The sequence below is a fragment of the Micropterus salmoides genome, unplaced genomic scaffold (genome assembly GCF_014851395.1).
Source record: "Micropterus salmoides isolate LMB-PRFRI ecotype aquatic unplaced genomic scaffold, ASM1485139v1 Ms_hic_scaffold_20, whole genome shotgun sequence".
Lineage (NCBI taxonomy): Eukaryota > Metazoa > Chordata > Actinopteri > Centrarchiformes > Centrarchidae > Micropterus > Micropterus salmoides.
The window spans coordinates 5,356,960-5,378,646 of NW_024041151.1; the positions used below are offsets into that span (position 1 = coordinate 5,356,960).

The 21,687-nt window shown below is 42.2% G+C and overlaps 1 protein-coding gene across 1 annotated transcript; it reads right to left on the reverse strand.

Annotated features, from left to right (window-relative positions):
• Positions 1-298: 298 nt before the first annotated feature.
• LOC119914244 (transcription factor 7-like 1-A) lies at positions 299-21,635 on the reverse strand. The gene is made up of 13 exons (XM_038733404.1): positions 21,169-21,635; positions 20,765-20,967; positions 20,563-20,632; positions 18,677-18,813; positions 8,854-8,931; positions 7,042-7,159; positions 6,844-6,928; positions 6,669-6,743; positions 5,288-5,404; positions 3,749-3,914; positions 2,717-2,824; positions 2,547-2,595; positions 299-1,117 (listed from the first exon to the last, which is right to left on the reverse strand). The coding sequence occupies exons 2-13, from the start codon at positions 20,939-20,941 to the stop codon at positions 528-530; spliced, it is 1,770 nt and encodes a 589-aa protein (XP_038589332.1). The 5' UTR covers positions 20,942-20,967; positions 21,169-21,635; the 3' UTR covers positions 299-527.
• Positions 21,636-21,687: the final 52 nt, after the last annotated feature.

Sequence of the window (21,687 nt, forward strand, 5' to 3'; positions counted from 1 at the left end):
GTTGGTGAGCGGGGACAAAAGACAAACCAACCTCACACACCTTCAGCTCTCTCCCTGTCAAAGCTTCTGTTGTAACCGACAGTTTCAAAGACACCAACACCACGCAGACAGCCATGAACTCAGTGAATATTTATTAACACAGAGGAGGAACCAGAAAATAGATTTACACTCAACTACTAACAGGTGAAAAAAAGAAGCATTATAAACAAACAAACAACCCCCCCCCCCCCCCCCCGTGCCACGCTTTGCTTTCAATTACAACAAGTTGATCATTCATAAAAACTAATTAGAAAAAGTGAACAAAAAAAAAAAAAAAAACCCTTTCATGAAGATAGAGAAGCAGTCAAATATTGACCAATTATGTCCTTTTCATACTCGTATAAAACGTGATACATCCATTAAAAAAGTTTAAAAAAAGAAAGCTTATCTACAGCCTTTAAAAAGAGGTACAAATCAGGTTTAGCTGTACGTGATTTCTGTTGTTTTTTTTATTTGATTTCATGAATTCACAAAGTAAAAACGGCCCCTCACAGCTGATTGGTTCTTCTGAGTGAGAACGGCTGAGTTAAGGCACCGTGGGAGCTCGCTGCTGATTGGTGGGCAGAGGTATGAGGCGGGGCGAGGAAGGGCTGAGAGAGCAGAGGAGGAGGAGGAGGAGGAGGGGGTGAACACCTGGAAGAGGCCATGTGGGGTGAGGAGATGGGCGTGTCGCAGGAGGACGACGGCGTGGAGGGTCCTGGAGTGACGGCGTGTCGGCTCAGAGGGTGGGCGGTCCTGTGAGGTTTGGTGGTGAGGGACAGCGGCTGCAGCTGCTCGGCGTACGGCGACGTGTGTCCACTGTGGCTGTAGGAGGAGTGTGTGTGCTCGGTGTGCGTTGGAGCCGGCGCCGCCGGCGAGGCCAGCGCGGTGGTCGGCGTCGCCGGGGAGTCCAGGGAGGAGGCGGGGCTGGCCTGGGACAGGTGTGTGTGCGTCAGGTGGGAGACGGTGTGCGGCTGTGTCAGGTGGGAGCGGGGGTGTGCGTGCGCAGTCTGTGTGAGCTGAGCGTGAGCGTGAGGCGCCTCCTCGGACGGCACACGAGGTCTCTTCAGCTGCGGGGGGAAGTCCTCTTCAGGCGGAACTGAGAAACAAACACAAACATACCGATCACTTTCAACTTCGGTCGTTTTAGACGCCCTTACTGTTCCTGTACAGCTGGTACGCCTCTGTCCACTATTACGATCATTAAAAAGCAGAATAAATAAAGAGAATAAATCGTTCGTCTCCTTTCAGCCTCTCTGGGTAGCGACTGTAACTAATACAAGATGCCTCAGGAACAGCGTTTGACCTGATCTTGGAAAAATACAGCCAAAGAAAACTAGAAAACGACTCTTTTTGCATTAGAGTCAAAGGAGCGCAGCCACGAAAATGTCCGACCTCAGTTAGCGCGAGGCCTATACTGCGCTGTGATTGGCCAGCTGTGTGTTTGGGGCGTGGCTTAGTGAAGGGTCAATTGGTCTGTGAGTTTCCTGAGACGCTAAACCAGTACAGTAAAATAGAAACGCTCTGTCACAAGGTGGTAATTCTCAATGAACCGGCTGTGGGTCGGGGGCCTGGAGAGGACAGGGTGGCTGGGTCGGGATCTGGATCCCAGGTCTGCCAATTAGTGACCTCTGCTCTAAAGCAAACGCTGCTTTGTTGTCTATTTTACAAGTGGGCTTTCACACCTGCCTCATGTAGTTCGGCTGAATCGCACTGGAGTTTGTTTCCCACCTCAGTGCGGTTCGTTTGGGCAGGTGTGAATGCAGCAATCGCACTCCCCCTTGAAGAGGTGGTCTCAGTACAACACGCCTCCTGTTTCTACGTCATTATGTCGTCGAATTGCAGTCTAATAATACTTGTAATAATAATAATAATGTTTTTGTTCTTTGTGATACACATCAGAGGCATTAAAGGGCTGCGTAAACTTCTGTCAGTCACTAGAATTTGATTTCCACACGTGGGTCCTGATGAATCTCCACAGCTGTCCAATCAGTGAGTTACCCGTCAGTCTGTGCAACTCCATGTTTCCATCTCTTAGTTTGTTTGTAAAAAAAACAAAAACCAAAACCATAAAATCTTTAGTTAAGTTTTTAGTGAGGTTATAAATCAAGTAAGAAGCAGCCTCATTTTCTCAGACCTCTAAAACAAGCCGACTTCTTTTTGCAACCAGTGGAGTCGCCCCCTGCCGGCCGTTTGAAATAATGCAGGTTTCAGATTTGGCTTCACTTTTCACACAACAGCTGTGCTGAAGCGTTCACACCACACAGCCTCCGACCCGCATTCTGCCGTCATTAGGTGCGTTTTCATTCACCTGTTTTTATGCACATTTTAAATGTGACCATTGAAAAGCTGGAATTGGGACATTTAAACCATTGGAGATTGGAGATATTCTATGTTTTTCCCATTAAAAGGCTGAAAGCAGCAATGAAATGTAGACTCCTGGAGACTTGAGGAATTTCTACAACCTGCAAACTAAATCAGGTCCATTATTGATCGAAGACTCTCTGACTGTGGCAGCATCGTCTTACCTTCAGGCTGAGTTTCACTCTTAGCCCTCTTCCTCTTCTTCTTTTTACCCTGCACAAAAAACAAAACACATGAAACTTTCCATCAGCTGTAAACGACACTGGGAGCAGTAATGCGGCGCGGCGGCGTGAACACACAGCTGTTTGAGTTGGACGTGAGCAGCTGTACTCACGTAGTTGTCTCTGGCCGACCACCCGGGGTACAGCTTGGAGTGGAGGAGTCTCTCTTTGCGAGCCAGTTCGTAATATTTGGCCTGTTCCTCTTTGGACAACGAATGCCACTGTGCGCAGAAAACGAAACACCGTCACACACACAAACTTGTTCCACTATACCTGTGGGGACATCTCACTGACTTAATGCATTCCCTAGGCGACTAACCCTGACTTTAACTTTAACCCCTAACCTGTCACCTGAACGCTAAGATTTATCTTAACCCTCAAACAGCAGTCTCTACCCGTCGGGACCTAATTATTGTCCCCATCAGTTGGTGTGCGTTCAGGATCTAAAAACATGAAACACACACACACACGCAAAGACAGATGCATAAATATTAACAAAGAAAAAGAAAATGTTTTACACAAACTGTTGTGACTTCTTTCTCTTGAATTTTACAACTTTATACAGAAACCTTGTCCTTGAAATATTATTACTTTATGATCAAACTATGATTTTTTTTTTTTGCCTCCTAAATTTTAAACTTTCTTCTCAAAGTATTTTGACATTTTTCGTGTATATTTTAAACTTTATTTTCAAAATATTACAACTTTTTTTTCTCCTGGCAAAATTTTAACTTAATTCTCAGAATATTAAGATTATTTCCTATTAAATCTATCTATTAATTTACCATAGAAGTATTAAAACCCAGGAACTTGAAATAGTACGACTTTCTGATAAAATATCATGACATGATATAATGAATATAAACAATTCTGAAAAAAATAATTACGATTTCTTGGACTGATATTGCGATTCTAGGGGACAATGATCATTTTTTACATAATTATTTTCATATAAAAACACATTTAACGATGATTATGGTCTGATTTTTGAAGGGATCTGCACCAAATAAAGATGTTTTTCTTAAGTTTGTAGAATATGATGTGTGAATTGTGACACACATTTTCCTTCAGATTAATTGTTCAGCCTTAAGAAATATTAATTATTTGAGGGCAGATCTTCGACTTGCACAAGTTGACACACTAACCCTCTGTCCTAGTATTTGGTTGATGGTCGCGCTCTCTTTAACTTTGCACTGAGCGACCACTTGGGGCCTCTCCTCCCTCATGTACAGCATGAAAGCATTCAGCGGCTTCTTGATATGAGGCTTCCTATCGTCTTCTTTCTCTGGCGGGGGTTCAGGCATCGACTTCCTGCAGGGACAGGGAAACAGACAGAGTAGAAGCGCACGTTACAGACACAGTAGGACGAGCTTAAGTTCCTGTTCATGCAGGCATCTTGGTAGAAAAACCTTTAATCAAACGACTTCCGCTAGAGAAGACACATATGGTATTTGTGATCTGATTAAAGGGATACGATTCTTATCCAATACGCTTTTTGTTAAATTCGGCAAATATTTCCTTATGGGTCGGTAGCTCTCTGTTTTTTGTGTGCTCTGACAGCCCCGGGTCTGTAAATTGAGCACAAACAAAGCTGCTCTGAGCGAGCAGCAGGTGGCGGTGGCGCGCTCGAAGCAGTGGGAGAGAGAATGTAAACAAACAGCGGTACGTTCGAACATGCTGGACTCATTACGGGACTTTAGCTGTGAAGATAACTGAGAAACAGCCACAGAGGGAAAGGTCTGAGGAACTGTGAGACAACTTATATGACCAGGCGAGGGGAAGACCTGCGTTAACATCTGTGAAGGGTTTCAATGCTGGATAAATCTACCAGATTTGAAAGGAATGAAAACCGATGCTGAGGTTGCTCAGTTTCTGCTGGACAGGTGAGGAAAGTTAGCTTTGCTGTTCCACATAAACAACAGCTTCAGTGTTACAGTCTTGTCTGTCTGTTGTCATGTTTGTGATGATCCCAGCTGGTTAGCTTTGTTAGCGTGTGTGAATAGAGGGAAACGGGTCAGCACCTTGTTCAGCAGTAAATGTACAGTAGAAGTTACAGAGGCCAGTGAATAAAGACTGCAGCTTGTCAGGACTAAAGAGGAGCTCCTGTGTGTTGCTGCTAACTGTTGAATAAAGAGTGAAGGAGGTTAGTCCCACAGTTCGCTTTGACTTCGGCTCTGGAGATAAACAGTCGCTCCTGTGCTTCCCAGCTCTTTTCAGTCACTGTATTTTTGTAAAAACTATTTCAAATAACTCGCAAGTTTTTTTACTCTGTTGTGTTTTGGATTCTGCGTTTGTGAGCTTACACACATTGTTCGATTCATGATGTTTGTTCACTAATTGTAACTTCCTCGATAATCCTACTGATAAATAAACTAGACTCCGTGTCATAGATTTAGGCTTAGAAAAGTATTTTGCTTCAGTACATATTTAAATATTGTCTACAGTGCTGCTAGAACGCGCCCTCTTATTGAGGCCAACGTGCTCTCGGGCAGCAGACGCTGTAGATTCTGCTATATTTCAGCAGAGTAGGGCTGGTTACCATGGCAATGTGCGTTCATGAGTTTGTTTATCAACAAACTCTCTGCAGAACCGCATAGCATCCCTTTAAGTGTGTGGTTTCTTTCTGCGTTGGAGGCATCAATAAATGAAGGAATATAGGAGTTAAGTGATTTAGATTTCGTTACCCAGGCTGGCTGCTGCATCCAGGCTCCTGCTTGATCCCCGTGGGGACGATGGCGGGATGGGGAATGGACGACTGGGGGGTCGGCACCAAACGAGGAGAGAAGCCGCTCGACACCAGGCTGCACACACACACGAAACGCTCATTTGATACCACAGATCAGGAGCCAGTCCCCATAAAGCAAACATCAGTAAACTACATTTATATTTATTTCTACACCGTGCAGCTACCTGCACAACATCAATCACCTCTGTGTATAAAAGGTGCGTATGTGTACACATAGCTCATCTATTCTGTTTTTATTTACTGTGTATATTCTAATCTGCTTTGTTGTATCTGTAGCTGCTGTAACAGGTGAATTTCCCCAGTGTGGGATCAATAAAGTCTCATCTTACGTATTCACCGAAGATGGAAAAAAATAAATACTACTAATAAACTTTACTTGAAAAGCCTGCACATCATATGAAATTATAATACAGTAACGTCATACGATTAATATATTTTTTATACTAACAGTATACTATTAAATGAACATTATACTTTTAATTTAATGTTTCAATATTATACTAATACACTAATTTAAAACTAGTTCCTCCTCCAGGTTGTGGATAGAGACAGATGTAGATTTAGCCAGAGTCAAGAAGTCATTGTGACAATAAGTTCTCCTTCTAGCCGCCTCCTCCTGAGCAACACGCTCCCCCTGTTCTGTTTTTATTAATTAAAGTAATTGTAATAAATATTGTTCAATAATTTACATTAAGTGTGGTGTGCACAAGGAGCACACACACACACACACACACACACACACAGCAATAAATTGTTACGTGAACAGGCCTAAATTTCTTTGTGCTTTCAGGGGAAAAGAAAAATGTTAAATAATATCGCTAAAAATCATGATGACTATTTAATAGCAGATTAATGGACACAAGTCAAAATATTTCAAAACAAAAGTTTTACGAGAAAATGTCATAATATTTTGAAATAAAGCTGGACAGTTAAGAGACACAAAGTTATGATATTTTGAGAACAAAGTTGTAATATTTTTAGAGTAAATTTACAATATTTGGGAAACAGTTTTAAGTATAAAGCTGAAAATGTATGAGAATAAACAATGGTCTATAAATTGTCAGGTGCTTTTATTTGAGAATGTTTTCATGGTGGTTTTCGGGATATGGCCCAAGTAGTTTCAACGGGCAACAAGTCAGTGAAATCATTTGAAGAAAGGCCATTAAAAGCATTTAAAAAAGTAAATCAGAAGACTAAAATGTAAAACTATATAAATCAACAGGAAACACAACTGGACAAGGTTCTTGAATCGAGCTACAGATCTGTATAAAAAATTACACCGAGATTTAAAACGACTTTAGAGCAAAACACACTCTCACCTCGACATGGAAGCGTTCATAGCGAGGGCCGCAGGAGAGAAGCTCCCTGCGATGGGATACATCGACTGTCCCTGCCTGCACGGACCAAAACACAAAGAGGCCGTCAAACGTCCTGCCACACGTAAAAATCAAGACAGCTGTTTGTTTACATTTACAGTATGTGTGTTTTACTCACAGCCATCCAAGAGGGTGCGGGATCTGAGCCATGCCTCCGGGAGAGACGGGGTAGCAGGCCGCGTGGGGGGTCCTCGACATACCAGCTGCACGGACAGCAGCACAGGTGAGACTCACACAGGTACGAGTTATATTCACCAGTGTGTGCGCTCCGACGCACGCTCGGAAACATTTAGGATTTTGAAACTACACTGCTTACCTGCGTCAGGGGAGAAGCCAGGAGAGGCCCGCTGAGGGGAGAAGGCCTCTGGGCTGTAGGACAGCAGAGGATGGAGGTGGGTCATGTGAGGGTGCTGCACCACCGGCACATTGTTAGACTAGAGAGAGACACAGCAGGTGATTAGTGGAGACGCAGTGGTGTCATCTGTCCACCAGGGGTCAGAACTTCCCCTAACAATTTCTCACAAACTGAAATACATTTTTCACGAACACGACAGATATATTGTCGTTGTTTTCACATGTTTCAGCAACAAGTTAAAAAGTTTGTGTTCCACTTGAAGTTCCCGACAAGACGTGAATGGCTTTATAAAAATGAAGACAAAGAAGACTTTTTTTTTTAACAGTTTTATTTTCAAGTATAAGTTTATTTTTATATTTGCTATTTTTATTTTATTTTTAAGCTTTAATTTATAACACACACTTACTGTTTTATTTTATTTATTTATATATTAATTTTTTAATATAATTTTTTTCCCCCCACACTTACTGTTTTATTTATGAATTGTATTAAATGAATTGTTCTTTTCTATTATATTTTGAGCTCTGGCAATATTGTTGTTTAACATTCATGCCAATAAAGCTGAGCTGAATTTACCTGAAGACCACGTAGCTTTACTGCTGCACTATTATTCCAACTCTGGAGTTTTTAACGTGAAAGGAAGTGTATCAGCAGATGCTTTTTAATACACTTTTAAAATATTTATGAAGAAGCATCAGTATGTCTGTTTACATCATTTCTTTTTAAAGATGATTTTAATGTAAGAGGAAACAGGTGATAAGTTTGTGAATGTCACGTTCTCTAAATGCACAAACTACATGATGCCTTTTCCCAGCGACTGTGATGTTCTTACATATTTTCTTTTTTTCTCCATTTATGACAAGAGATGCAAAGACAATAACTTAATTATTACTGCAAGATATTGCTGTCAGTAAAGACGGGAGCATCATGACTGAAAGGCTTCTGTTTAGTTTCTTAACTGTAGCAAGAAAGTATTAATGTTTTATTTACCTCCATCAGTTCATTTTGTGCTTCTTTTTCCCCAGAGGAATATGATGCTGCGGCAAAATATAATCATTCTAACCACAGAAAGTTATCAGGAAACAAAGGCAGGTGTAATTTATAGTAAGGGTGGGGTAGTTTTAAAATGCGAGGTTTTATTTACATCTACTTGTGTTTTTTTTTTTTTTAAAGGAAGTAAAAATATTCCAGGAAATCCCTGTTTGATGAAAAGCCACAATATCATCCGATAACATTCACTACTGCTCATTTCAGGATTCCCGAGACGTTTATCTCTCAGATCGGTGGTGTGTTTTTTTTAATCCACAGTTTGCTTTTTGACAGTTTAATTCAAATGTTATTTTTTTGAAGCACCATCTCATACAAAAGCAGATCCAAGTGATTTACATAAAAACAGCGAAAAGATAAATGATCTGTATCACAACAACAACAACTGCAAGAACTGAAGGAGCTGGAACTGGTCCTGGTCTGCAGGGGAGGCCAAACCTTTTTGATCGTGGGTCAGAAACAGAAAAGTAAAAAAGTAACGGGCCCAATTCTGAAATCCGTCTTTTTGGTTCTGGTTATCAACTGGAGGTAAAATGTTTTCATCGACTAGTAATCCATCCTCGCCGACAGTCGAATCAATCAAAACTATTCAACGACGTATCAAACAGTCAAAATCTGATTACTGATCAGCTGCATAGACGCACAGATTCATTCACTGCACTTCATTGATATCATGATGTACAGGAAGTACTGCATGTATGTCATAGCGTGTGTGGTTAATCTTACCAGGTGTGTCGGAGTAGCAGAGTCTCTGATAGATGATCTTCCTGGTACGTCTAGCAGAGGCCACTGAAAGGGCAGATACTGCAGACAGACAGACAGAGAGAGATTGATTAAAAACACACACAAACCAAAAATCCTCTTGCATGCACACATCATTTATTTTTTACTTGAGCACAGCGGGGGCGGAGCTTCATCCTGCTACAAAGTCATATTAACCAAGTTTACATGACCCCAGACTCACTCTGAAAGTCCACAGAGTCTGTCTGCTTCTCTGCTGCCAGAGCTGATCGCAGCCATTCTACTAAATGTTTGTGCTCAAACCAGAAGCGCTGCAGTGCGTCCCAGAAGAGTCCCAGCGCCCAGCAGCACAGAGCAGATGAACCGAGCAGGAAGTCAGACACAGAAACGGCAGAGGATTCGGTCAACTTTCAAAATAAAATACCTGTTACAAGACTTCCGTCCTGTTTATCAACAATAAAAACAGCTAAATCAGACAAAAAAGAAACAATTCAACTACGTAGCCAACTTAATCATAGAAGCACAAAAAGCACCAATCACCAAATCAACAAAATCTAAACATGTCGGCAAAATCAGGCGCTCTTATTCGAAATGCTCCCTGTGGTAGTTGCACCCGTCAAGGCGAGAAACGAAAGCGGGCTAGATGCTCCCCTGCTGAAACACCGAGAGGCTTCCTGTGGACTTTGACACCGTAAATAAACCGCTGCGAACACGCAGCCTACGCCCCTCCCTCAGAATTCCCATGATGCACGACGGTGAAGGGAGTTTTGTTAAAATGTGCTAATAAGTTTGCCATTTATTTGAAATACTTTATGATATATGTTTATTAAAAGGTGTCTCTAGTGTGTTTGTTGGTAATTGTCACTCTTGTGGTGGTTTACCATTGAAACCATGAGTGAGGAGACGGTTTCATTTGATAAGAGCTGCTGAATTCTCCAGATATAGCGCAGCGTCATGTACCGCTGGTGTTTGTTCATGTCCACAACAATCAATAGAGCTAAACTTAGTCCACCCACGCACCCACGCACCCACGCTACATCCGCTTATGGAGCACAGAATACATTTTCACACGCAGTACTGGATTCAAGAGACTGCAAGTTATAGAGTTAATCCGCTTGTGTGACAGGAGGAAGTAGATACGGTGCAGAATTTTACACAATTTAGTCTATTGAAATGAGTCATTCTGGAGTTTCGTGTTGAGTTCCTTCTTCTTCGTTGGTGTAGGCTACTACAAAGCATCCGATTCGGATTCTAATTTTACTTTTCGAATCTGTTTATCGAATCTCGGTTCTGATTAATTCACAACAGATCTCTTCAGCGCTCGGTGACCTTCACCCTCTTCCTCCTGCCTCATCTTCCCCTTCATGGCTAAAGTGAAAGAAGTCTCTGTACCAGAGGGGCGTCTCTGGACAGAAAAATATATATTGAATCATTTCACATCATTCGTTTCCCTTCAGTATAAAAAGGTGAACGTCAGCTCACCTGTGTTTTGTACTGTGTGCTGCTACTGTTAGCGTTAGCTGGGGAGAACGAGACACGTTGAACACGGCGCGTTCCTTCAGATTCGTGCTGAAGTAAACGCTTCGTCATGTTGGAGCTGCTTCCTCCCTCGCACCAAACCTCCTTACTGCGGCTGTTGCATTTTGCTCTGTCGTTCTCTTTTTTTAGTGAAGCTAAGCCAAACTTTGGAGCGTTTGCCGCCACGGTCCAGCACTGGAAACAGAAGGACTCTCTTCTTCATGCTTTGTTGACGTAACAAATGATGTGACGTTAGGTCGGCGTAGCGGCTCCTGGCAGATAAGGGACAATTTTACTGACTGTAAAATGCTCACTGCAGTTCAATCAGGAGCTGAAATATGCAGAAATTTAGGAACCGAGAAGCAGAATTCAAACGCACGGGTCTTATCAAAGCCACTTTTCCTGGAAATTTGGTAAATGTTCCAACTTTGAACCGGTTCTCGATACCAAACCCATGTCAGGACCAATCTCTGAGTGTGCAGGAAGATGTAGTTACTGCTGAGCCACACACACATCACTACCTTTGACACCAGGTGAGATTACGCAGTTCAACGTTGTTTATCACCCCCATGTTTACGTTCTTTCTGCTGTCAACCCCGACACACTTCAATGAGCAAAACGACTTACACAAGAGAAAAAAGAAGTTACGGACAAGGAGCTCTGTTGGGCTGAAAGTCAACTGGAAAACGTTACGTTTGGACAGACAGTATGTGTGTGGAAGCTGTGAGTCTCGAGTTAGACAAAGAAGAGTCCAATAAGTTGGCCTCGGCCCCACCCCCCATCTTTACGGACATATACACCCCACCAGCCCCCCGCACCACTGGGCTCCCACTGTTGATCGAGCCGTCTGAATCTGGGAGACCCCCCTGAACGATCACCTCCCACCCCAGATACAGACGGACACACACAGAGCCCCACAGAAAGAAAAAAAGAGGCCTTTGGTGATCATTCAACTGTGAGCGACGTCCAAAGACTCACTGTGACCTTTGACCCTAAACAAGAGGAGAGAATCCAAAAGGAGGAGACAGGAGGACTGAGGCTCTAATACCTCCCCTGACTACCAAGTAGGGTTTTAAGTGTATTTGGGATTATTAATTTTTCTATTAAGATATTTATATTGTTGAGAAAAAGGGACTTATAATAATTACTCATAATTGTTTTTAAATGTTCTTCCTCAGATTTGTGAAGTGATCCACTGTTTGGCATCAATGTTAGTTCTGACCATAAAGAAAAGTTTAACCATCCGATTTCTTTCTTACTTTCACTCAGGAGCAAAAAAAAAAAAAAAAAATCAGCCTTTAAACTTTAAAGAAATGATGATTTGACATTTATCCTGATAATTATCAATATTGAATGATAAGAAATTATTATTATGAAGACATTTCAAAATGTAGACTTACAGAAGCTACTTAGGGACACTTTTAGTCTAACTTTTTACAATAACATACACAACATCCGCTATGTGTAATGATCACAGCCAAACTGATCTCTTTTCAGAAACACGTAACATAAAAAGGTACAAGTTAGGTTTATTTGTCACATTACAGCGGGTTGTAAAGTGAGATTGAGTTTGTAACTCCCTTCTGCCACGTAGCAATAATATAATAATCAAAAGCAATCATAAAAATGTTAAAACAGAATTAAACTATATTCAACGGAGCAGTGGTGAGGATGAATTTGAGTTTAAAAGTCTGATAGCTTGGGGGGAAAAGCTGCTCTGGTGCAGCAGCAGAAACTTCTCTCTCTCTCTTCCCAGCAGGCAGCAGGGTGAACACAGATTATCCCTAACATTTGTCACGTGTAGTTATGCGAGCTTAACCAAGATAACATGATGCAGTTTAAAAATGAACTCTCTTTATGGTTATAAATAAACAAACGCACAGCTGTGTTTTGTGGTGTTGCCAACAGGGAAGCTGCAGAGTGCCCTCTGGTGGACAAAATATGCAACAACACTCATGATTGAAGGTCTATCTTTTTTTAACTGTCATTTATGGGCCGTTATAAACAAACACAGATCCCGATTTATCTGCAATTAGCACATAATGATCAAAAACTCATTTAAGTACATGCAAATGCACCGATTATTTAACGGGGAAACAATACACGTCTCCAGTCAGCACAACAAGGAAGCGAGCATGTCTCCTCATAGTCAACTCTTATCTCCAGCTCATCTCATTTTGCTCCAGACCGTGATGCAAACATGCATCTGCACGCGGTTTAAAACCCCCTGACATTTACTAACCCCAGCCTGGAGACACACACACACACACACACACACTGCAGCCTCATCCCATCCCCCCATTCAGAGGCTCGAGGAAGCTCTGGCTGAGAGCGCTAACTGGATCCAGCTGTTGGAAATACCAGGAAACTCTCTCACTCACTCACTCACACTCCTGCACAATCAGAGTCTATTACTGATGGAAGTATAAAATCACCGTGTGACTAGAGGGGAAAGTTACGAGGCTTACTGCTGTTTTACGAAACACACACAGGACAAAGGGCTGAGGATAAAGCAAACACAGAACAACATCACGAAGATGTAAACACGCATAGTTAATCAGAACTAAAGCTTTCAGTCCACGAAATCTACATTTCTGTGTAGGGCGGCAACTAACTGTTATTTTCCTGATCGGTTCATCTGACGATCCATAAAATGTCACACAATGGCGAAAAATGGCGATCAGTGTTTCCCAAAGCTCAAGGTGACGTCACTCAAATGTTCTAAAGATATTTAGTTTACTGTCAAAGACACCACAAAATATTCACATTTAAGAAGCTGAAATGACAGAATTTAGCCATTTTTTCCTTAAAAAAAAAAAAAAAAAATGACTGAAAACGTTGAATTGCTTATTAAAACAGCTGGTGATCCATTTAATTTAATCGACTTTTCGTTGCAGCTCTATTTCTGTGAGAATTTTTTGAGTTTGCTATTAATAAAACCTAAGAAGAGGAGCTGTGTCTAGTTCAGATCATAAGTCCCTTCTGACTTACCCATTATGTTTCTTATTGAATCAGTGGAACACGTTTTTTTATTTTCAGCACACACAGGCTTTTTCTTTACTGTCTTTCCCCCAACGTTTAAAAATCTGCATTTCTTCATGTATACAGTACATATCTTTATCAAACTGTGCTCGTCTAAGTTTTGGAATAGAAAACAACTAAGTGGTTACGTTTGTCCTGATAATGATCTCTCAAAGGGCCGCGGGGTGGTAAGATTCTTCTACAAATTGAACAACACACTCTGATCAGTTACGGCTGCATGAAACTGCAGCAGAAACCTCGTAATGGTTGGAAAGTCCGATCGAGCGGTTAGTTTTTGGAAACATTACTTTCTAATCAGGAGTTCATCTTTTGAAAGGTAGTTACCGAAACTGATTGTGTTGCATTCTACAGAATTAGAGCAGAAGCAGAAACAAATGCTCAACCTACATCGTCCACGTTTGCATTTGGGGAAAAAAACAAAACCTATTTAGTTCTTACTCGATTGATTGTTGCTGTGGGATCCTCAGATATCAAACTGATGCACGGTCCATCCGTATGGCTCTCTACAGCGTCCATAATGTCTGAGAAGAGGTTTTGCCCTCTTCTCGTGGCTTCTGATGTGAACACAGTTTCATGGTGTTGATGTGAATATATTTGGCCTTTTAAAGAGAAGAAGCAACACCTCAACTGGTATGAAAAGTTAATCAGTTCATCTCGCCCCACAAACAATCTCTCACACCTTCAAGCGAAACCCTTCACAGTTTTTATAGATATCCTGCGAAGTGATAAGCATCAGATGTGTGTGTTGTTTGCATGTATATAGGAGTGTGTCTGTATGAGGTTGTTGTTTTAGACAGGTCATCCTCTTGGTATTTTAAGACTCTGGAGACAATGTCGAGTAAACAGAGGAATTCTGGGATTGTTCAGCCTGCTGAAAGGGACCAACGTTAACTAAACAAGCAGAGCCACATTCTCACACACTAAAACACACACAACCACACACACAACCACAGGTGGTCGAGCTTCATCAACATAAAGCTTTTTTCCAGAGAATGAAAATAAAGCAAGACGCCTGCCATCTCCAGCGTGATGAACACATACCCGATAGCTTATCGGTCTCCCCGGTCCCCCTCCTGCCATTCACTGCTGCTCAGGTGTGACTTTGGTGTAAAGGTTGGTGCGTGTTTGTGTGTGCGTATATGCATGACCGAGTTTAGCAATGGCAAGGAAACCACACCAGAGGGTTTTTTTTTTGTGTGGTGATGACGAGGTAGAACTGTTATTGAAGGGAACAGACTGAGAGCCGCCGCAAAGTAAATATGGCGACATGCGCAGTATAAGTTTATACTTGTTATTTGAACAGTACAAAATGTTTTTTTATGAAAATATCAAAACTAAAAACACTGTCAGTAGATTTGTGTGTTTGCACCAATCAGGAAGTGAAACATGAGCGTCTGCAAGTCCTTAATTTCCGCCTGTCCGCACTGAAACTCTACCCCGGGGTTTTAAAACAAAAACGGGTTCAGCAGCGTTTTCAAACTTCCCCATTTCAGGTCTTTGGATTTGTTTTAGGTCTGGACGGCAGGCGGAAACGTAGTAAAAGGTCTGCGTTTGAAAACGGAAATCCATGTAGCCTGACTGATGTGCAGGGTTGGGCACCGAAACCCGGTGCCAATATGGAGCAAGTTCCTAGACGACCGGTATCTTCTGGACAGAAATTTTAGTTCCACTTAAATGTGTCAACTGAAATATTTTCCCTCTGGTGCCGTGAAACGGACGTAAGAAGCCCCACTACTACTACTATTTCGTTCCGTGAGCCGTCTCTGTCCCGAAGCTAACGCACACACGCTACACCCCAGCCTAACAGAAACAACAACAACAACAAGCCTGTCTGCCAATCACAGGTAGGAAAATAAATGATTGGCAGTCACACATTTGCAAACAGCCATGGCACATTCACTGACCTCCTGGAAACACTGGAGAAAACGGTAACTCCCATAATAATACAGTACTAACTAATTGCTGTTAGTACTGTAACTGTTATTTAGTGTTAAAAAACTGTATTTGGGTAGTTTTGTAATTTTGTAAATTTATTGTGTTTTGTATTTACTTATATGTATATTTAAGTCTACATTAAACAGATAATATATTGTTCAAAATTATAAAAATAACCAAACAAACACCTTTATTCCCCCCCTTTTATTGGCACCGTTTAGGCACCTGGACTTTTTTTTTTTTATTTGGCACCGGAATAAAAAAAAAAAAATCCAAAACGACAAAAGTTAAAGAGCGGTTAAAGAGTGGAGAGAGGAGGCGAGGAGCAGGCTGGACGCAGGTGGGGGAGGTTAGCAGAGGTCAGAGTAAGCAGACAGGTTGTCTACACGCTGACTTCTGCTTCCTGTCTGCGCACACGAGGACAGTAAACAGCCTGTATTATAGTTCAGGTAGCTTCCAACTAACGATAGCTTGTTTAGCTTGACTTGCCTACAGACTGACAGCCGCATATCCTCCTCTGTCTCTCTCATAACCACATCTAACTCTCTTAAGGCTGAAAAGTACACAAGGTCTCCTTTGTGTAGAGAGACATGCGAGGGGAGGGAAGGCAGAGTAAGAGAAGGAATATCTGTGTTGTCTCAAGGCAACATGCAGTCTAAGCACCAACAAGCAGTCAGTCAGTCACGGTGGAAATGTGTGTGTGTGTGGCGAGAAGCCACAGGCAGTGTGTTAGCTATAATGAGGTGTAACGATCCCCCCGTGGAGTCATGCATTAGGACCATTCAGACCCTGCTAATGACAACAATGGCCCACTAACACAGGGGGAGGGCCTTACAAAGCTGAGGAATGCAGGTGTTTGTGTGAGTGGGTCTGACTGTGTGTTTAGCCTACATGTGCATCTGGGCTAAATCCACAGAGGAAAGACTTTCAAAACAAACCAGAGGAGGAAAACAAAATCACAAACCCAGTGTCATTGTGCAACCAGAACACTAGCAAACCTGCACAGTCTTTATTTTTCAATAAAAATAAAAAATAACAAAGCTACGCAGGGTTACGGCTTGGTATCACCCACAATGTTCTGACACCATGTACCAAAAACAAAACAGTACTTTTTGTACCGTACTTAGATAAAAAGATGCATTTGCCTACAATAAATTAAAAACGGTTGGATGATAAAAAAAAACAACACTAAAATAAATCACAATTCATTGAACATTTCCCCTCGATTACGATTACTGAACGATTATTTTGTTTTTGAATGTTGTTTTTTTGCCCTCATATTTCACTGACAAGGTTTCTACTGTAAATATGCTCAACTATTAAAGCTGGGTTTATTTATTCACAGATTTCACAAATCCAATCTAATCTAAATGCTGTTAATAAGGTAATGTTGACGTGCAGATTACAGAGACATGGTTCTCATACATTCGGTGCATCGCCGGCGCTGCAGAATTATGACCGCTGATAAACTTTCACTCAATCATTTAATATCGATGCGGACCAAATGATTTTCACCCGCAGACTGTGAGAGCACGGTAAATCATGCCTTGCTTGCTTCCTCTCCTCATTCAAAGGACATCTACGTGACAGGTGCTGCTATAAGAGCAGCGGAGTTTGGTCTTTTAACTGCAGTGCAATGTGTTCGCGTAGCAAGTGACTGGACAAGCGAATGAGAGAGAGCGTGCGGCTGAAATCAAGCGAGTAATAAGTCGTCAGCCTGGCATTAAATGTACAGTGTAGGTCACAGTGTGTCTGTCTGTTGTTTCCACAACTGCTGGAAAGTGAAGGCAGTTAATGCTAGTTAACATCTCCCTGTGCTGCAGACTCCGGTCTGAAGGTCGAGCAGGACTGGATGGGACGGGGTCATGTGACTACACATGCAGTAGGATGTTTCAAAGGGAAAGTACATCAATACACACACACACACACACACACACACACACACACACACACTTAACATGATTATATAACTGAAATAACCAACATAGGGAAATTACGTTGGTTATAGGCTCTGAATTTTGGTTTTGATTACTTTTCAATTAATTGTCCAATCAATTAAAGTACAAGAACTTACAAAACCAACATAAACCTGGGAAAATTATGATTTAAAATAGTAGATATCAGATTAAAGAAAATGTAAACGTAACTACTGTGTGACACATTTCAGTAGCAGCTAAGAATTTAGAAATACTCCTCCCAACACCCGCCCTGTCACAAACCAAAAACGGGACTAGTTTGTTTTGATTACTTTGCACTTTTCACATCTGTCTTACTTAATGTACATTTTATTTCCCAACATGAACATCTAAATGTAAAGACACAAAGCCTCCTCCATACTGCCAGGAGTAAAATGTTTTTATGCATTATTATTTATTTGTTTTGAAAGCCTTAAAGTAGCAGTCAAATGTGAACATTTTGAGCATACAAACACCGGAACACGCTCACCCAGCATGTGTACGTGTTATTGTATAAGTATAAACTTCCCCTTGATTGCTAAAACACACAAAGTAAATAAAAAGAACTGAGGATGTGTGCTTGACAGACAGTGAACTGCGCAAACAGCCTCAGCACAACCTTGTGCTTGAGGTCAAACCTCCTCAACAGCCCCATGCAATAATATTTGTGCATAAAATACTCTTAAATTCCTTACAGTGCCAACGGGGCAATTTTTTAGATTAGTGGCTGTGAGTGTTACTGTATTAAACCATCACAAAGTATCCCTATAATCCAAGCTGAGCTTCCATAAAGCTTTAGGGCCAGGGAAATTGGGCAACACACTGTCAATCCTGCTGAGCAACAGCCAGCTAAAGCAGCTAATCTGCAGCAGCAATGATGAGAACTCATTCCTGCTGCAGGGAGGCAACTTCCACCAGACTGTGTCCAGGCCTGTCTCACCCTGTACCATCACAAACCAGCTTATCATAACAGGCTGCTGGCAGCTCTCTCACACACACAAACACACACCCCCTCCAAATCATATGCATGTGCACAAAAGACTGCTCTCATGACAATGGTGAGTCAGTGGTATCCAGGTCTCAATTTGCAAAACAATGTCCCCACAATGTGAAGCAGCTAGAACCTGTTGCCTTTTACTGGGCGAGCCAGAGTTCAAGTTACACCTGTGAATGAGTTAATTTACATGACGTCAGAGTCTCATAAACTTCTGCCCCAGCCAATAACTGCGACTTCACCAGCCCAACGGCCCAACTCTGCATAGGAAACTGAGGATTTGGGGCAGGGTGGTGCAGTGACAAATAAAAAGAAACCCGGGTGCAACCGTCTGCCACAGTAACCTTTGTGAGTGCCGTCTTACCGTCCTGGCACTTTGTGTGAGAGCTCCGTTGGTGAGGTAGGGACTACAGAGGTTCCCGAGGTCTGGGATCATGAAGAAGGGGTATCCAACATATGGAGAGTGCTGGAAGAGACCTCCATCCTGCCGTCTCCTCAGCACTGAAAAACAAGTTGATATTGTTAGCATAACGTCATGTAGCCATGGTGTATGCTTTGTTATTTTCTAATATCAGTCAAGGGACATAATTCAGAAAAAGCTTCTCATAGCGGAGATGTTGCCAGTAAGTGGCTATTGACAGGACTAGTGGAACCGGTTATACAATGATGGTGGTTGGACCACTGAGCAGGCCGAGCATTAACATTAACATTAGCTGCCTTTTAAGCCAGTTTGGCCAGCCAGTGCAATTTAACCTGAGCAGATAAGGCAGGGTCAGGAGTATCTGCTCTTTGCTTGGGTGAGGAAAGGATTTAAGGATGTTCTAAATGTGCGCGAGGACAGAGAATAGTGTGAAACGTTTTCTGAAATAACCAGTAACTATTTGAACGTGGACGTAGTCTCTGTGACGCCACCCATAGGTTTCCTGACTCGCCTAACTGCTGGCTAATCTAAAAATAGAGGTGGAGCTGAGGGGTCGATTGAAGCCTGGTTTCTGCGGCTAACTAGCCGTGACAGCAACCACCTTTCACTCAAAGTGGCCACGTTAATTATGCATAACCCTAAGCCTTAATTTAATTTAAATGGGTGAGTTATATAAATATTCACCCCTCGCACAGTTGTCACATTTGTACCAGGCTGTAAACATGTTTATTACTGCTGTAAAGCTGGGCAGCCTACAGATATGATACTAATGGAGAGAGCTGGATGTAACTTCAGGAGGTGATGTAATTATTTAGAGCTACCTATTGTCCTATTGTGTGGTTTTGTTTCACAGCCAGACGTTATGTTATTGTTTTACATTGAAGTATTGTAAATACATTTTAAAAGGACCCAGGGAAGCGTGGCTAATGGGGATCTAAACAGACAAACTGTGATTGCAGCTTTCTATAAGAGAGTAAACAGAGGAAAGTAAACATGGCAGTAGTCATCTATTTGGTAGGTTACCTGATTGTAACTCCTGCTCTGTATGTATGTGCTCTATATCATCAAGTTCAGTACACGAAAGAATGTAAACACAGAGCGATATAATTACAGTAGGACATGGTATAATCGTGTACAATATATACATCCACTGTTGTAGTGATTTCAACAGGGTGAAATCTGAATTATAAATAAAAACCTACAGCAGTATATCTATTAACCCCTTGAGTCAAGTATAAATCCAGACGTTGATAACACAAAGCACTTGTTACCCATGACAGAAATCAGTCATTGGAAAAGGAAGACAGGGTTTTTGGATTAAAGAGCAGCGGACCACAATCCACCCTGCCCAGGCACCACGATGGGTGCGGTGATCGCTGAGAGGAGAGGAAAGAGAGCCGGGATAGGAGCCATGTTGGCCCTGCTTGGCCTAAAGGTCCGGTCTGGACAAAGTGGGACTCATGTTGGCCAAGCAAAGGAAATCAGAGACTGCTGTGCCCACATCTTTACAGAGAGCAGCAGGCTCAAGACTCGGGCAAAATAAGAGAAGGTGGACTCAGTTTCCCAAATGTGAATAACCATCTTGTTTCCGCTGTTTACATTCTCCCAGATGCAAATAAAAAAAATGCACCTGTGAATGTTCATGGTGTATATATGTTTACAAATAACTGCACATTGTTTTATTTTATATGTTACCATATTTTAACATACACTTGAGGAGACTACACATTTCGTTATACAACCTTGTGATGGTATGACTAATAAATAACCTTGTACGTTGCAATAAGACATAAATTCAAGGGGAAAAGACATAACAGTGTGTTCATTACCTTCTTCAAACAGCTGACTCTGCCTGGCCCTGCTCTCCAAATCTGGATTGGGCTTGGGGCGTCTGTCTGCCTGCACATAAACCACACAAACACAGAAACGTAAACAAAGAGCGACCAACACTGTGGAGCTAGTGGGAAAAGCACACAAGCAAGCTGTGGACGATGAGGAAAAGTTGATAACACAGCTGGCCCCTAAACTCACCTCTGAGTCTGAGCTGTTGTTGGACTCGGACTCGTTGACCAGAGAGGACTTGACATCGTCCAGGTCCCGTTCAGCAGACGCATTCCTCTTCTCCTCCTGTTCCCCTTCGTCTTTAAAAGCAATCAGTTCATCATTTGCTCCCAAGTCGTCTCCGTCTCCTCCATTAAGCTGCGGCATGTTTGGACGTTAGCTGCAACCGCTAACTAACATTAAAAAAGGTCAAGAGTTAGACCGAGTTATGGCTAACTTACAGTTTGAAGAAGAAGGGGAAAAAACAGCCTACGACACTGGAAAACCTGTTATAAAATACTTAAAGTTAGCTAAACGCATCGCAACCCGCGTTATTCTTGTTTTTTTTGAAGGATTCTTTGAAAACTAGCCAACAAGCTAACTTAGCTAGCTACCTGAGGCGTTCACTGACGCGTCAGTTTCTGGCGTCGAACTCCTGAGGTCTGGAAGTCCTCCTTGAGCGTGTTTCCACCAAGAAAAGAGTCCATAAAAAGCAGTGCATTGGCAATATATGACCCAAATGGTTAAAAAGGCGATCATATAAAACACTCATAACCAAATCAGTACCGCTGACATTATAAAAACCGAGCGCCGTCCGACTGAAAAGTTTACGTCCCCTTCTTGTGCAGTTAGGGAGAAAGTAACGTTTGAGGCCCTTGTTGATTTAAATCCTCCATCGTTATTCCAGTTTAAAACGACCATAATTCCAACTAACGGCGATTGAAAGTGGCCGTTTCCGCATTTTACAAGCTTTGCTGATTCAAGACGTTTTTCTGGTGGGCTGCGGTGTGGAGGCGTGGGAAACAGGCAGACTGGTTGGTGCTTCTGAAGTGGAGTGGAAGGAAAAGACTGCGGGGCTGTCGGAATACACACGGAGGAGGAGGGGATCCTTACAGACCCGGGATCAGTTTAGC

What these genes read in the sequence shown, in the direction of transcription:
- LOC119914244 (XM_038733404.1), bottom strand. Translation starts at nt 20,941, where the DNA reads ATGCCGCAGCTTAATGGAGGAGACGGAGACGACTTGGGAGCAAATGAT. An exon ending in CTGCTACTCCGACACACCTG is followed by an intron (nt 7,160 to 8,853) that starts GTAAGATTAACC and finishes GTCTCTCTCTAG; the next exon opens with TCTAACAATGTGCCGGTGGT. An exon ending in GAGTGAAACTCAGCCTGAAG is followed by an intron (nt 1,118 to 2,546) that starts GTAAGACGATGC and finishes TTTGTTTCTCAG; the next exon opens with TTCCGCCTGAAGAGGACTTC.